General features: G+C 53.5%; 1 protein-coding gene across 1 annotated transcript in view; it reads right to left on the reverse strand.

The window, feature by feature from the left end:
• Positions 1 to 15,686, reverse strand: part of LOC132320046 (hydrocephalus-inducing protein homolog) — a 144,577-nt gene that overhangs the window by 22,763 nt on the left and 106,128 nt on the right. The window contains exons 37-56 of the mRNA XM_059832149.1: positions 15,144 to 15,314; positions 14,329 to 14,502; positions 12,958 to 13,166; positions 12,342 to 12,494; positions 11,854 to 12,037; positions 11,234 to 11,375; positions 9,265 to 9,430; positions 7,875 to 8,510; positions 7,205 to 7,417; positions 6,559 to 6,761; positions 6,196 to 6,378; positions 5,856 to 5,975; positions 4,382 to 4,541; positions 4,104 to 4,276; positions 3,438 to 3,636; positions 2,477 to 2,576; positions 1,833 to 1,932; positions 1,149 to 1,317; positions 628 to 866; positions 190 to 304 (exon numbers count right to left, since the gene is read on the reverse strand). Coding sequence (XP_059688132.1) covers positions 190 to 304; positions 628 to 866; positions 1,149 to 1,317; positions 1,833 to 1,932; positions 2,477 to 2,576; positions 3,438 to 3,636; positions 4,104 to 4,276; positions 4,382 to 4,541; positions 5,856 to 5,975; positions 6,196 to 6,378; positions 6,559 to 6,761; positions 7,205 to 7,417; positions 7,875 to 8,510; positions 9,265 to 9,430; positions 11,234 to 11,375; positions 11,854 to 12,037; positions 12,342 to 12,494; positions 12,958 to 13,166; positions 14,329 to 14,502; positions 15,144 to 15,314 — 3,809 coding nt within the window. The remainder of the gene's footprint in view (positions 1 to 189; positions 305 to 627; positions 867 to 1,148; positions 1,318 to 1,832; positions 1,933 to 2,476; positions 2,577 to 3,437; positions 3,637 to 4,103; positions 4,277 to 4,381; positions 4,542 to 5,855; positions 5,976 to 6,195; positions 6,379 to 6,558; positions 6,762 to 7,204; positions 7,418 to 7,874; positions 8,511 to 9,264; positions 9,431 to 11,233; positions 11,376 to 11,853; positions 12,038 to 12,341; positions 12,495 to 12,957; positions 13,167 to 14,328; positions 14,503 to 15,143; positions 15,315 to 15,686) is intronic.

Below are 15,686 nucleotides of genomic sequence, written 5' to 3' on the forward strand. Positions count from 1 at the left end.
CTTCAGGTCTGAGCCAGAGCATGGGACTGTCAGTGGGACTGAGCAGCTCCTGCCTCTGCTTGTGGCTGGGAGATGACCTCCGTCATGCAGACCACCAGATCTCATGGCGACAAGCCCCCCAGGCTGGGCACAGCAGCGTCCTCCCACTCCAGCTGCAGTGGCACGTGTTGGGGAGCCAGAGCCACCCACCTGCAGGAAGGTGTTTGTGTCCTTTGGCAGCGAGCGCTTGCTTTGTCTGACCGAGGGAGTCATTTTGCCCAAGTTTTCACTCTCGTGGGAGCGGGCAGATTTGATTCGATGTGCACTGAGAGGAGAAAGCAGAAAACATCCATCACGCTGAGCTCCCCCTGCCTTTCTCCGAGGCCAAAGCTGGCCTTCTTCGCCATGGAGGAAAGTCCTCCTGCTCCCGGAGAGCTGCCTGCACCACCCATTGCTGTAGCTTATGGATAGGTCAGCTGTATCACCGGCTTTGTCCTACACATGGGGATACTGAGGGGTTTTTCTGCTCCCTGCTCACAAGCCAGTGACGCAGATGGACAAGAACCCAGGTGTCCTGGCTGCCTGTCACACCCCAGCCATGCTGTGGTGCCTCCTCGGGCAGGAAGGGTGGTGCAGGTCTTCTCTCACCTTTTCCTTGGCAATACAGGTGCAGCCTGGTCCGCTCGGTAGATGACGAATTTAAAGTCAAGGACGCCTTTGTTCTCCAGCGTGAAGGTGCAGGTTTTCCTGGTGCCATTCGTCAAGGCACCCAAGTTGATGAGCGAGGCAGGGTAAATGCTGTACTTGCTGTACACAGCTTTTGCTGACACCCTCACTGGGACGACAGCGATGGTCTCGCCTCCTTCACAGATGCTGGGCTCAATCACCTGCAACCGGAGGAGGGGTTGGTAAATGCAGCAGAGGCCAGCCTCTATCTCTGTCCCCTGATGCCACCCCAAGTCCCCATCAGCTCACCCTCCCTGCTTAAACGCCTCCTCCAGAGCCAATTTCAGCTCTGCTTAGGAAGCATCACAAATGGTTTCTGAAAGACTTTATTGTATATGGATGAGAGAGGATTCCCCAACTAAAGCCTTCCTCCCAGAAGACACGTGTCCTGCTTACACTCCCAAGACGCGGTGTGCTAACACCACCTGGCCCAGGCAGCTCACCTGGCACTGCAGGATGGGTTTGTTCTCAATGCTCATTTCCATCTTGGGATGGAAGAGCAGCCGGACCTGCACAGGGTGCCCGGAGGCAGTCAGCACGCCCTTCTGCGGCTGGATAGTGAAGTGGGATGCCAGGTCGCGTATGTTGGTATCTGCGGCTTCCAGCTTGAAACTGGGGTGAAAGGGAAGGAACAGACCTCTGCAGTTAAAAATACCGGTGCCACCAGCACAGCCGGGACTTTGCATAGGACCATAAAAAAAATAATAAAAGGGAAAGAGTCCAGATCTGCTTGGGGAATCCCAGATCTTGACACAGAGTGCAGACAGTCAGCAGTGTTGTAAGCTAACCTTGACACCAAATTTTTTCATTCCCTCCTTTAAAGAGTCTCAAAGAGAAATGAGCTGACCCTCAAAGGAGGGCAATGAATCTCAGCAGTGAGGGGTTTACATTTCAGGGCCCCTCCTTCTGGTTCCTGCTGAGCTGTGAAGAATTGCTGGTGTGTGGCTGGATTCTCTATTAAAGTATTTGAGCTTAGAGAGCCCAGGTTTTATATTTACCTGGAGCATGAGGTAGTCAGCATGGGAACAGGTTCTGACCATGGACAGAAGGAGAATGCAGGCCTGGGTGGCACCATGCATTCACAGGTGGTGGCACCATGCATTCACAGACCAGGCAGCTGGACCCACCTGTACGCAATCTCGTATTTCCCTTTGTTCTTCAGGGTTAGCACCTGCTTTGCCTCATCCAGGACCTTACAGATCCCAAAATCCACGCTGCCATCTGTACCTGCAGAAAACCCCCAGAGAGAGGTAAGAAATGGTGAATATTTGTGAGCTGCTGCAGACTACACCAAGTGACAAGATACAGATTTGGAGTTCTCAGGTGGCACAAAACCCTTCTCGGCAAGTTTCTGTTATGGAAGGTTTTTCTAGCTACTTTGCTGCCCTTTCCCTTACTTGGAGAATATGTGTAGGGTTTAGTAGCTAAGGAGCTCAATTTCCATCTGCCTGCTTCCAAGCACAGATCCAACAACTCTCTGTGCCATGCCGAGCCTTCACGAATTGCCAATTGCTTGTTCACATCACTGTCGTTTCAAAGCCCCCAAATCAATCTGCACATGAAGTTGCACACTTCAAAGTTTGGAGGCGAGAGACTCAAGGCTCTCTCTGGGTCCTGACAGTGCTTCACTCCATGCAGCTTGCAGGATACGTGCGTTACGTATCCGTGCCACGCTTGCATGGTACCCCATCCTGCTCCAAGTGCCCTGGTTGCTCACCTGCCAAGGCAATGCCATGCACCGGACTACTTGGCTTCGGGGGCATCCACTCACCTTTAGAAATGCCGATGCTCAAAGCAACGTCATAGGCCTCCGCAAGGATTTGTATATCTTCAGTCTGAACAATCCCCAGGATGTTTTCTGCATCTGAAACCTGAGATGTCAAGAAACAAACACTGCTTAGACCATTCTCAATTCTTTTGGAGGACAACATACGAGGGCTTGCCTCTGCTGCTTCCACCATGGCCTCCCCTGCTTGACAAGCATTTGTGACTCCCAAACTTTCCTAACCCGTTCATCTCACGGGCTGACCCAGCGGGATTCTGACGCAGGAAGAAACCCTGTCAGCCCACCTCGGCCCTCCTCTAGCAGCAGTGTTGCTGCTAAAGCGCCCTGGGAAGCAAGGGGATGTTAAAGCAACCACAAGAAGCGTGAGGTGTCCCAGAGCACCTGGCATTGATGCCCAACCCTCTCCTCTTCAACCACCCAGCACCCTCACTGAAACACAGCCCCTAAACCATGGGGAACAAAATCCCAGGCTGAAAGTTTGTTGCTCCATGTTAAGAGCCCCAGACGGACTCCAGGATGGCTGCAGGGAGCACGCCCAAGTCTGGACAACCAAACGACAGCACTCAACCATGCACAGCAGCAAGGTGGTTGTTGTACGGGCTCAGGACGAAGCCTCAAAACCCAGACGTAGGCCACGCAGATGCAGCACCTCTTCCTGAGGTGCTGTACACAGCAGTACATCTCTTCCGGACTCCACAGCGTACTTGCCCCATGAAGCTCAGCTACAAGAGCACCCTAGGAGTCACCTAGTTTCCACAACGTTATCCTTCAGTGAGAGTCCCTTGCTGCTAAGGGACTGGCCCCCGGCAACGCAGGTAGAAGGGAATCTCAGGAAGGCTCATCCTTTTGCCCTCTTGGCAAGGTACCCTTCAAGCACAGTCTCCATCCCCAAGAGCACAGCGATCACTCTGCCCTGCTCTGCCAGGGAGGGCACAGTCCCCCTCACCTCTAGTCGGACCATCTTCTCAACAGTTACAGCCTTCGTGGCCTTGAAATACAGACGCACGCCAAACTCCGTGCAGGGAGCAATGATGCCCTCATCCTGTGACAGGGAGAAGTCCTCGCCGAGGTTTTCCAGCCCGCTGAGCCGCCAGGCCACGGGTAGTGGGGTGCTGTTTCGCAGCACCAGCGTCTTGCTGTCCCTCCTGTAGAGACAAGACGACACTCAGCACCGATTGCTCGACAGTCGTGCTAGCCTTGCAACTGAATGCAACTTGGAGCAGCCCTAGCCATGCGTATGAAATCATATTTTAATGTTTTCCCTATGTCACAAGTCTGAGAGGTGAGGTCCTTGGGGGACAGCTTGGTGTCAGAAGTGTATCCAAGAGAAGGGAGATAAGGAGGAGCCACTGGACTGCTCTGCAACCAGCAGACAAGATACCAATGCATCGAGATGCCCATGGCACAGCATTGCTGGGGGGCTATGGAGCTCGTGGCTGTTACAGGATATCGGAGCCAGCAAGGAATGGTGAGCAAGGGACTGGGAATTGCTGAAGAAAAAGGGATGCTAGCCCAGCCTCCAACCTGAGTGGCCACACAGCCGGCGAGAGAAGCTGAAGGGAAGCCCTCTGTCAGCTCTCGTCCCCAGCAGAGTGGCCGCGGGATGACTGACCTGTGCAGAAGCAGCCTGTCGAAATGCACCTGCTTGGAGCTGACCCCCAGCTCCACCTGCACCCCCTGGCAGCACAGGCGGAAGACCACCGGCTCCGGGTTCTCCTTAATGCAGCAGATGAGGTTGTCTTCCACGAGGCCAGCTGAATTGGGGTACGCCCAAACGCTCAGCTCCTAGCCCCGTCCCCGCAAAAAGAAATACAGAAGAGCATTCAGTGAGCAGGAGGAACAGCTCCTGGGCACTTCTACCAGAGCCTGCCCTACCTGTCCGTCTCCTACCTGCTTCTCGTTAGGTTTCAGCCTCATGCTGGGAGGGTCTAAAAGGAACGTGTCCGCTTCGACATCGTGCTCAAAGAAGAAATGCACCTCGGCCTCCAGTGGGGTGACATTGAGGATGGTTAACTTCTCACAGTTGCTGGGATACTGCAGCGCCTTGTACCTGTCCACAAAAAAGGGAAAAGGCTGCAGAAGAGATGCCAGGACCATTGTCTTCATCACACATCGAGGAAAGCACTGAGTCCTGGCAGCGGGAGGTTGCACTGGAAGACCATGGTCTAACAAGCCGGCTAAGAGAAAGGATCACTTTCACGGGCACATTGCATGGTATGCGCATTCATCCTTGTGTTACTTTGATGTCCACCTCTCTACCTGGTGCCTCCATCCCAGAGGCGTTACGATGCACAGGCCACTTAAAAGAATGTTTTATAAAATAGAAATTCAAAGGCGCCTGGAAAAATAAAAGTACGCCAGGCACATGGGTTCTTCCCCCTTCTTTGTTGGGTTTCCTTCCCTGCAGGGTATAAAGAAATGCTTTTGAAAAGAGGTTTTAAAAATAGTTTAGCTTATCTCTTTCAAAAAACTCATGAGGCTGTCTTTTATTTCATGGGTTAGCCCAAAGTCTGAGGGAAGGAAATAGAAAGGATTCATTCCCAAGAGGAATGCTAAATTTTACAAGTGTCCCTTCTTCTCAGGTGTGGAACAGAATTTGGAGTTAAAGGGTTAAAAAAGCAAACAGAAACCTGAGACCATTCATCAGCCTAGCTAAAGATCCTCTTTTGTTTTTTAAACTGTTTTGATTTAATTTCCTTGGGTGGTCAAAATACCACTAGCTCTCCAGAGCTCCCATGAAGACAAGAACTTCATTTCTAATATTAAAAAAAAAAAAAAAAAAAGCTATGTTAAAAATAGAAATACACCACCAGCTACAATGCCAACTTTTTTAGGCAGACTTCAGCAGTGAGGATCAGGAAAATGTAATTCCCATTTTTCTCCCTCTGCAGGTTCCGCCCCCAGCACGCATATTGGCAGGTCAACTCCAAGTCTTACAAATATTAAAGATTAATGGATGGTTTCCAAAACCATCAGCAGAATAATTGCTCATTCAGTTCAGCTCAAATCACTTTAAAAAAGCACCATAAAGTTCATTTCACAGGTGGTGAGGCTGAGATGTGGAGGGCGGACACAAGTTGCCCCAAGTCACCTTCAGGCTGGAAGCAGCACGTGGCTCTGGCCACTGAGGCGCCCACCATGTTGGAAGATCATCTCCATCTCTTCCCAGCTCCTCCAAGACTCATGTGCCTGTTTATCTACCCAAGTTCACACATCCGCGGTCCTTCAACCCCAGGTATCTCCCAGGTCTTTGCCTGGGCCTGCCCGGAATTGTGCCGCGGGGACAGCATGTCTCCAAGCATGTCCATGAAAGCACAAGGCCCTGGAGATCCCATCCCAACATCAAGAGATCATCAAGACGTACCGGTCTCTTGACTTCCCACACAGCAGCGGTCCAAAGTGGAATACACCTGTGTCCATGACATACTGCTTGAAGATGATGTCGTCATCCGCCTTGCTCTTCCTCCACTGAGGAAACACCAGCCTGGGCAGAAAAAACAGGGAATGAGGAGCTGCGAGATACTCTAAGTAGAAAACCTGGTCAGAAAGCCATAACCCTTCCTGGTGGCTGAGGCACCAGTACTGGTTCCCAGCTCAGGCAGCACGCTCTGCCCAAGCCAGAAGGCCACAGGGGTACAAGGGACAGCTCTGGCTCGGAGTTTAGGGGGGAGCAGTGTGGGAGAGCTCCCACGGGCCAGCCTTACCGCGGGTCCTGGCTGATGGTGGGATACAGGCAGGTGCCCCTGCAGTGCAGCTGGTACAGACGGTTTGTCCCCAGGATCTCAAAATGCAGCCTCTGATCGAACTGGCCCAGCACTGTGGAGCTGAAGTGGACCTTCAGTTCCACCTCGCCGCGGGCAGGCACTATCCACCGGCAGCTGCTCAGCCTGGCAATTAAAGAGGAGGCTTCAGACATTGTTAACGAGCAAACGAGACAGGGAGGAGGGTTGTGAACTCGCCATCCCATGGAGGCACTGGCAGAGGGTCCCTGCAGAGCTGGGGACAATGGGCCTCGTTTGGCAAGATGGACATGAAGCAGAGGGATCACCTCCTCCCTCACAGCTCACCTGACGGATCTCCCTGGGCACGGGACCGCGTCCATGCTGCTTTGGTCCGCCTCAGGGGGACGTGTGGGTGCTCCCGTGCCTGGCCCCTGGAGACTTCGCCTCCTGCGGCTGGAGCTCCGCTTCTCCCTTGCAGCCTCCCGGCTGCCTGTGGCTTTCTGCTTCCTCGACCGGCCCCTGGTTGCGGTGACCTGCTCCTCTGGCATCTTCACACCAAGAGGAGAGAGAGAAGGGAGAGAGGTGAGACCTGCCCTGAGACATCCCCATCCCGGAAAGAAAGCTGCAGGTCTGCTAACAAACAGGAGAGAGAATAAATAAGTAACCAGCATCTGCTGGTTTCAGATCTGCCCAGGGACTTGGACTTCCTTATTGGACTTTGTTTTGCCTACGAGACCTCTCCTCGCCCAGGACGACCCTCTCCTCGCCCAGGACCCTCTCCTCAAGGGAAGTTGAGGACTTTAGGTGATTTTTTTTCTCTCGTCTTACAGAACCGCCCTATGTCTCAAGCACAGCTGTCTCTTTCGGACAGACAAAAGGGATGCTTGCAGACATGGGACCCTGTCATGTCTTCACTGCCCTTCCACAGTGATCTTTTTCCATCCTCCCCCCCACCATGCCCCCAACCCAGCCTGGTCCCTTGCCCTGGCACCTTCACCGCAGGCACGGTCGGGGCATCCACAGGACTTTCCATATCCTTCTTTTCATCTTCCACAGCAGCGTCTTCTGGCACAACAAAGACGAAGTGCTTGAGGGCTTCTCCTGCTGCAGGGAGCATCCGCTTCTCCGGGTAGTGGACCACAGAGTAAAAAGCCGTAGGGGGAATAGGAGGCCCGGAGGGACCCAGTCCCAGGTCATCCAGGATCTAAAGCATAAGAGAAATTCCCATCACCTTCATCCTCACACTCCTTCCTTAAAGGCAGGGAGCTTTTGGCAATGGGGTTTTTTTTGTTGATATGGAGTACAGTCCTTTTTTACGCCCAGTGGGGTGGGCAGGCTCCAGAGCAGTGCCAGGACCTACAAGCGGGACCTAGAGAGAAACCTCTCCTTTGAGCGACTCAGCTGCCCTGGGACCATTTTTAATGATTTCCAGACCGGGAAACTCTCTGAACAGACAGGATGCTTGAACAGAGAGAGCACTCCCTCTTTCCACCCATCTGAGGGATGCTGAGAACCTCCCCAGCCACGTGGCTGCTGCGGAGCCGTTGTGGAACATCATCAGTGGCCTGGACAAGGCTCTGTGCCATTGTCACCTGGCAGGACACAACACACCAGGGCCCAGACCATGGCAGGCTCAGCATCTGAACCTTGCAGGGCTTTACCTGCTCTGCTGCTGGCAGCTTGCCGCTCTCCAGGATCTTCTTACTCACATCTTCTGAGCTCAGCACCTGGATGTTCAAGCAGGGCACCCCGACATCCTGGCCTCTGGCTGACCCTTCTGCACCTTCCCCTTCCAGCCGAGATAACTTGGAGTCCTCAAGAGCCTTCAGTTTTCCCAGCCGCTCCTTCTCCAGGCGCTCTTTCTCCGCGCGCTCCTTCTCTCTATCCTTCCGGCTCCTGCGGCTGGATAAATACCGGCGCTGGTCTTCTGCTTGGTGCCGCACCTCCTCTTGGTTCAGGGGGGACAGCAGGATACCCTGAACCCTGTCCCAGGATGACAAAATATGCGTGATGTCCTTCTGCGATGCCTCATAGATCTTAAACCTCATGGCCAAGTTCTTCTCGCTGTCACTCAGGGCCTCGTTTTTGGTTTCCCCCTGTTCTGGGTCTGAGGGTTGCACAACCACCGCTGGGCACGCATCCGTCAGGGGAACCTTGCCTCGCTTCTTCGTATCTTCCTTGTCACCTGCAACAGAGTCTGGGCGCTCCTTTACAGATCCCTTCTTGTCCACCCCCTTGGTGACATCCGACCAGTTGCTGGTGGACACGTTGGTGTTGCTGGTGGATGTGTTCATATTCTGGGCAGGAGGAGCAAGAAAAAGCAGTGAGCATTTCAAAGCACCGACTCAAATGCTGTAGGACAGTGATGACCTTTACAATAGCACCCCAAGCCTCGTCCGAGACCGGTGCTAGGTGCTCTACAAATCCCAGTTCAGAACGCAGCTGGTACCCAGTTTAGCTCAACTGAAACCAAACTCCCCAGTGCCAGACTGATGAGGAGTCCTGCAAACCAGATGAAGAACAGAACAGCTTCCCAACCCAAACAGGGAACTTCAGACACCTCCTTATTTCTGTGCAGTCCTCTGGGCTCATTTGTGGTGTGCTGAGCATCCCTGTGGCTGGCTGACTCTGGGAAGTCTGGTTGCTAATGAATACCTAAGGCTTGGTGGTGTCTCCTGCCAGTCATGTAGGAAAAGACACCACATCCCAGACGGATCGTGGCTCAGAGGTGTAAGTCACATGCAGAGTGGGGAGAAACGCTGGACTGAAACTATCCAGGGTTTCACAGTGAATGTACGGAGTTATTTGAAGCCGTGACTCCAAGGCAGCATGATCCTAGAAGAGCAGTTCTCCAACAAACCCAGGGGAAAACACACCTCTAGCAGCATGATCCAACACTGGCTGTTGTTTCCCAGCACAGCCCCATGTGTTACTCATGGCCAGGTACTCGTCCCCAGCGCTGCATGTGACTGCTGGCTTCTGGGGGAATGGTCCAACTCAGCGGGAAGGTCCCCAGGGCTTTTACTCATCTCTATAAACACAACCACCCACCTGTCTGACTCCAGGCTGGCTTTTCTTCCCCAAAGCATTATTTTTGTCTTTGCCAAGCTCTCTCTTGCTCCGCCTGGACTTCTTCTTCAGCTCTTCTTCCTCCTTCAAGCGTTCTAGCTCCCGCCGGTGCTTTTCCTCCAGCTCTTGAGCCATCCGCTCCATCTCCCTTCAGCAAGCCAAAGAGAAAACATCCCTGAGAGTCACCACCAGAAATCTGGGCTCACCGCAATCCCAGCTGGTCCTGCACTTCAGCCATTGACCCTGAGGCCAAGCAGAACCATTAGACCATCTCCATGGACTTCCCTCAACCTGGGGAGGCTGGGAACATCCAAAGTGAGGAAAGGTGGGAGACGACCTCCAGGACCAGCCAAATCTAGGCTTTGCTGTCATAAAGCCTAAATTGCCCTGCTTCTCCAATAAGGTCCACCTGGACACCTCCAGCACACTGCCAAAGACTGATCCACCATCGCTCCGTACTGACGCCTGAAGTCCTCTCTTGATTTCCCGGTGTATAACAGCTCACAAATCACTAACACCTACTTATCCCTGCACCAATACTTCCTTGGCTTAGCCAGCCCTTCTCCCTGGGCATATCCTGCTCCTTAGGGACAATAATCACATCCATCAGAAAGCAAAGGCTGCAGGAACTGCCCTCCTGCAAAGCAGGCTCTGAACAAGCAGGTTTCCTGCTGGAACCCAGTCATGAATCATGGAAAACTTGTGCTATTGTGCTGGTTTTGGCTGGGACAGAGTTAATTTTCTCCATAGTAGCTAGTATGGGGCTGAGTTTTGGATTCATGCTGAAAACAGTGTTGGTAATACAAAAATGTTTTAGTTATTGCTGAGCAGTGCTTACACAGCGTCAAGGCCTTTTCTGCTCCTCACACCACCCCACCAGCGAGTAGGCTGGGGGTGAACAAGAAGTTGGGAGGGGACACAGCCGGGACAGCTGACCCCAACTGACCAAAGGGATATTCCAGACCATAGGACGTCATGCTCAGTGTATAAACTAGGGGGAAAGCTGGCCAGGAACTGCTGCTTGGGGACAGGCTGGGCATCGGTCGGAGGGTGGTGAGCAACTGTTTTCATTTGCATCACTTGTCTTTCTTGTTTGGTTTGGTTTTGTTGTTGTTGTTGTTATTTTCTTTTTTATTACAATTTGTATTATTATCATTATTTCATTTCTTTTCACTTACGAAACCGTTCTTATCTCAACCCATGAGCTTTCTTTTACTTTTCCGATCCTCTACCCCATCCCGCTGGGGCAGGGGGGCAGTGAGCGGCTGGATGGTGATTAGTTGCCAGCTGGGCTTAAAGCACGACAACAGTCTGTCCTGGAAATCACAATTTGAAGCAGCCCTAGTGACCTCCTCCCAGGGAAACAAACTTCAGCCTGGGCTGAAAGAAGTGCTGAAACACGTGTTTGCTTTAAGCAAAGCCCTCCTCGAGTTTCAGGCGGGGATTAATACAGGCTTACGCCTATCCTATGCATCCTCCTGAACACGCTGCTCTGCTGGATGGGAGCTTCTCCCGGGCTCACCTGCTGCTGCCGCAGCTGAAGGTGAGCCTAAGGACACCAGCTTTTATGGCTGGGGTCACTCAGTATGGAAAACCCTGGGAGATCGGCATGGCGAGGACTTCACCTGCGAAAGGGCTGGTATCCAAACCAAGCCAGCACAGCTGCGCCTCACGCCAACCCCCAGTGTTGAAGAAGGGGGATGAAGAAGATGAGAATCGAAATAATTAACTTGGAGATACTTAGAAGCGCAGTGGCAAGGCAAGCAGAGAGCCCAGCTCCCTGCGTCTCACCAGAGGAAGCTCCTTCCTCCGTTGGCCATCCTTGTGGCCCTTGTAATAGACACTTTTGGCCTTTGCTCTGTAACCCCTCTGAGCTCAACCAGGGTCTCCAGAGCAGGGAAACCCTTCAGGAACACTGTCCTGGGGAGGTACCCATGGAAGGCTTACAGACCTCTTCTTCCTCTCACGCTGGACTTGTCGTATATTGTTATCAAACTGAGCTTTCTGCTCCTCAGAGAGGGCATCATACTCTTCCTCATCCATCTCCCAGAGACGTGCTTTCTCTCTCCTGGCAGCTTCTTCCCGCTCCCGTCCTTCAGCACAGACCAGAGAAGAAACCATTAGCGACCGCAAGCAGAGCTTGCTGTTCTGCGTGAGCTGCGAGGATTCACAGCTCTGCCCCGGCCCAGACTATCATTGGGCCAGGAGATACTGGGGAGCTCATATCCCAGCTCCAAAATTCAGATAATCCCCCAAACTCTCGCTGGTCAGTGAGTTCTTGTCCCTTGCTTGGCTCACGTGCACCAGCGGCGTGGGCAGCGGGCCGGTGCTTAGTTATTGAGCCACACACTTGGGCACAAGCTTTAATGTTAGAGACCAAGATAAGTTTTACAGCCTCAGCTCTGATGTATTTTAAGCAACCGGGCGCTGAGCGCTGGCTACACTGAGGCAGAATGAGGAAGGATTAAGAAAAACATTTCTGACAGGCTCTGCTGGTAACCCAGATACACATGGATAAGGTTGAGGGCTTGAGAGAGAGGATTTGAGAGGTACGGAGATGAAGAGTCTCACCTTCTTGCTCTCTTGCGGCTGTCTCCCTGGCTTTCAAAGAAGCATAATCCTGCAACAAGTTCACAAAATAGATAGAAGGCCGATTTCTGACAGCTTTGAGCAGGCAGAGGAGAGCAGACGCCGTGTTGCATGCAAAGAGGGTCTCCAGGCCATCAAACACCACTCCCTGGTAGCAGTCACTCAACTGTGAATCAAATCGAGAAGGAAGAGAGTCACCTATCGCACGCATTGGGCTCTCAGCTAGTCAAACCCCAAGGTCAAAGGACACCAGCCATCATTGTTCCAAGCGCATCAGCTCAGACCAGCTCTGATCTTCCCCCATGCTCTGCCAACTTATGGCATCTGCAGCTTCACCCAGGGATCCCTGCACGAAGCCCAGGACTCCTCCAACAGCAGATATAAATCTCCTCCTCTCCAAATTGTACCTCTCTGTGTCTCGCTGCCTGTCTCTGTAGCAGGGACATTTCATCTGCCTCCATCCCACGTACCTGCAGCCTGTCAGAGAGGATGGCCACCAGCAGGTCCTCGGGCAGCACGCAGCTCATAAAGCCTGTCTCTCCCGTCGTGCTGCCACTGATGCTCAGCCATCGCTGCGCAGGAATGCACGGAGAGGGCGAGATGAGATTAGAACTGGATGAGCCCTGCAACATTGAGCACCACGAGAAAAATCAGCCACTTTGGAACCCCCTAAACAATTCCAGCTGCTGGGCTTGGAGTTGGGCTCTCTCAGTAACGGGAGACCAGAACAAAACTGCAGACCAGCAGCTCCAGGGGACAACCCTGGGGGTCACATCCCTCGGCCAGCAGAGACCCAAGCTTGCAAGCCCCTGGCACAGCATCCCACAGCTCTGCCCACTGCCTGCAGCCACGTTAGTCGGGACTGCACTTTGCCAACAAACCGTAAGACCCAGTAGAGTTTTTCTACTGGTGCACAGGGTTTCGTTCCCACCCTGAGCCATCCCCAGCCTGCCCAGCTGGCTCTCTGCGCTATACAGCCCGGCACCAGGCTCTGGGTGACACGGAGGCCCCACTGCAAGCAGCCTCTTCACTTCTCAAAGGCAACTGGAAGGTCCCAGGCATTAACCAGTGCAGATCACACTTCACCTGGGAGCCTGTCAGATCTGTTGGATGCTGCTTCTGGGACTGGGATGTGTGGCTATCCGTCTTCCTCTTGTCCACTGCGGCACTCACCTGGCCTCGGGAACTGACGGAATGCAGGCTGGCTTTGTCCCCAGAGCTGGACTGGCTCATGTCCGAGCTGTGCTTGGCCTCGGCGCTGGACGGCAGGCTGAGGAAGACATCTGCGTTTTGACCTGCGGAGGGGAGAGACGGCTCAGTGGGGCTGGGGACGGCCCTGTGCTTCAGGCACCCTCCACCCCAATGGGCACAGCCCTGCGCCCTCGCAGGGATGCAGCACGCGTCCCCCAGCCTGCCAGGGACTAGCAGCACTGCTTCCCAGAAGCAGCTCCTTCCTTACTTCTCTTATTAGCACGATAAACCACAACATCAGATACTGGATTTTAAAGCTACAGACTTTTCAATGCACAGCCCTATGTCCCTCCTACCAAACGGAGCAGTGTGCACGCAGGTGATGCCATTTGCACAGTACCTCCCGGGTGGACCAAGCCAAGGATTTGTCCTCCAGGACCATCGTTTCCATACCTTGCACCCGTCCTGCATTCTCACACGAAGACCGTAATACGCAGCCTTGCCCTGGCTGCAGTCACCCGTCTCCCCTGGAGTTAAATCCTCCGGTGTGGGATACCCCCACCCAGGACCCACACTCTTCTTCCTTCCACCAGCTCCCAACTCAACCAGGTTCAAAGCTGAGTGATGCAAAACTTCTCCCCACCAGAGCCAGGGTCCCCACCTCAGCCTGCAGAGCTCGGGGCATCAACTGCCCAATAAAGTTCCCTAAAAGTCTCTGGTCTCACATGGAGAACAGCACAACATGTACGAGCTGTGCGACCTGACAGCGTGTAGGAAAATTTCTGGAGAAAAGAGCTCATCTGCAGTGTGTCTCTCATCTGAAACTCTCCCGGGAGGTTATTCTTCCCTTCCTCTCATGTTTGTGAAGCCACACTCCAAGTTAGTCCTCTAGTGCTTAACGAGCCGCTTCAGAGGGCTTTTTCCTCTTTAAAGTGGGCGGCAGTTCTACCTGACGGCCATGAGGAGGAAGCTGGATTCAGCTTTGAGGAAATATATAAAAACCCCGAGAAAAATACAGGTGTGCTTCACCGCTCCTAGGAAAAGGAACATGTGCTGAGAAGCCCAGCAGCAGTAGAAGTGTCTCTGAGCCCTTAAAATAGAGATTTTGTTAATAACCTGAGATGCTTTATGAAATGACTTTGCATTTCTACACCCATGTTCCCTAAGAGACCCAAGGGCTGTCCAACTTCTTCTCTGGAGCAAGCAGAAGCGGACGGTCACGGTGGGTTTCCAAAGCGCTGCTCTGGGTTCACTGTTTCTCCTTACCGGCATCCTCCGTCTCCTTGTGGCTCTGCTCGATGGCAGCCCTGATGCACAGCTCCCGGGCACGGAGCCCTGCCGAGCTGCTCCTGTCCGAGATGGCTTCTGTCACCACGGCATCGATGGACAAGCACGCAGCACCGTAATATTTGGACAGGGCGACTGCTGCCGACGTCTTGCCTTGAGAGAGAGGAAGACTGCTTGGTGACACTTGCATATGCGGCATTTTCAGGGACAGGCTCTGGAAAGCCCCCAAAAGGGATTTCAAAGTTTCAAGGACAGTCTGAAAGCAAAATGCCACTTTAGGGGAAACCACGAGGGAGGCAGCTTGAGCATGGTTAGAAGTGTTGTCCTCTAGAGCCAGGTGGATCATCTCCACTTCACATTCACCTAAAGACTTTGTCCCTTGCGGCAACCTCAACCCTGGGCCAGGCTCTGGAGCCCTGTCCCACCACCATTCAGACCGTTTGCTAGCCTGTGCTGGACGGCGCTGTCTCGGGCAACGTCTGGGCACGGTTTGGGGGTCAGTATGGGCTAGGGACTGCTCCCACAAGGCAACATGGTCACTAGGCAATGTGGTCCCAACAAGGCAACGGGGACGTGGCCACCCTGTTTGGGGGAACCAGAGCCTGGCTGTATGGACGCAAGATGAGCCATGCCACTTGCGCCGGCTAGGTGAAGGCCTGGGACCATTTAACGTACCAGCAAAGCTGTGGCTTACCTTGCTTCGCTTCAACTCATCAACCAGGCAGCACGGTCCACCAGGATACTCCTCTCCTGCTTCCCCCACTCCTTGCAGCCAAGGGCTGCAGCTCACGTACCTGTCAGGGGTGCCCCGTGGACGATGACAACAATCCCTCTGCGGTTTCGGGCTGCGTGCCCTTCTGCAGAGATATCGATGCCAAGGTGGCGGGCGATAGCCCTATAGACAGGGCTGTCATCCAGTTCTCCCGTGGCCTCCTTGCTGCTGGCGGTGCTTTGCCGATGCTCTGCTGTGTGGGACCGGGTAGAAAAGTCAGCCTCCTGCCTACCTGTGATGCTGATCATCCTCCCCATCCCCTCAGATCCTGGCAGAGAAGACTCTGCCGAAACCAACGTCACGCCCAGGGTCTCCCCGTCCCCTTCCTTAAGGCTTGTGCAGAGCAGGGTCTGCCCTAGATGCTGGGAGAGGTTCCTGTTCAGAGTATAGTAAACGGGATGGCAGAAAGAGGAAAGAACGAGCATCTGGCAATACCTAAAAGGACTGGGCCAAGTCTCCTTCCCTGAACTGTCAACATGGTCCTCATGGGAGTTTGGTCCCAGGTCCTGCTGAGTAAGCGGGGGACAGGCAGAACCGGGCATATTACACAGTCCCACGGGAGCTC

Source organism: Gavia stellata, chromosome 33 (assembly GCF_030936135.1).
Source record: "Gavia stellata isolate bGavSte3 chromosome 33, bGavSte3.hap2, whole genome shotgun sequence".
NCBI classification, from domain to species: Eukaryota; Metazoa; Chordata; class Aves; order Gaviiformes; family Gaviidae; genus Gavia; species Gavia stellata.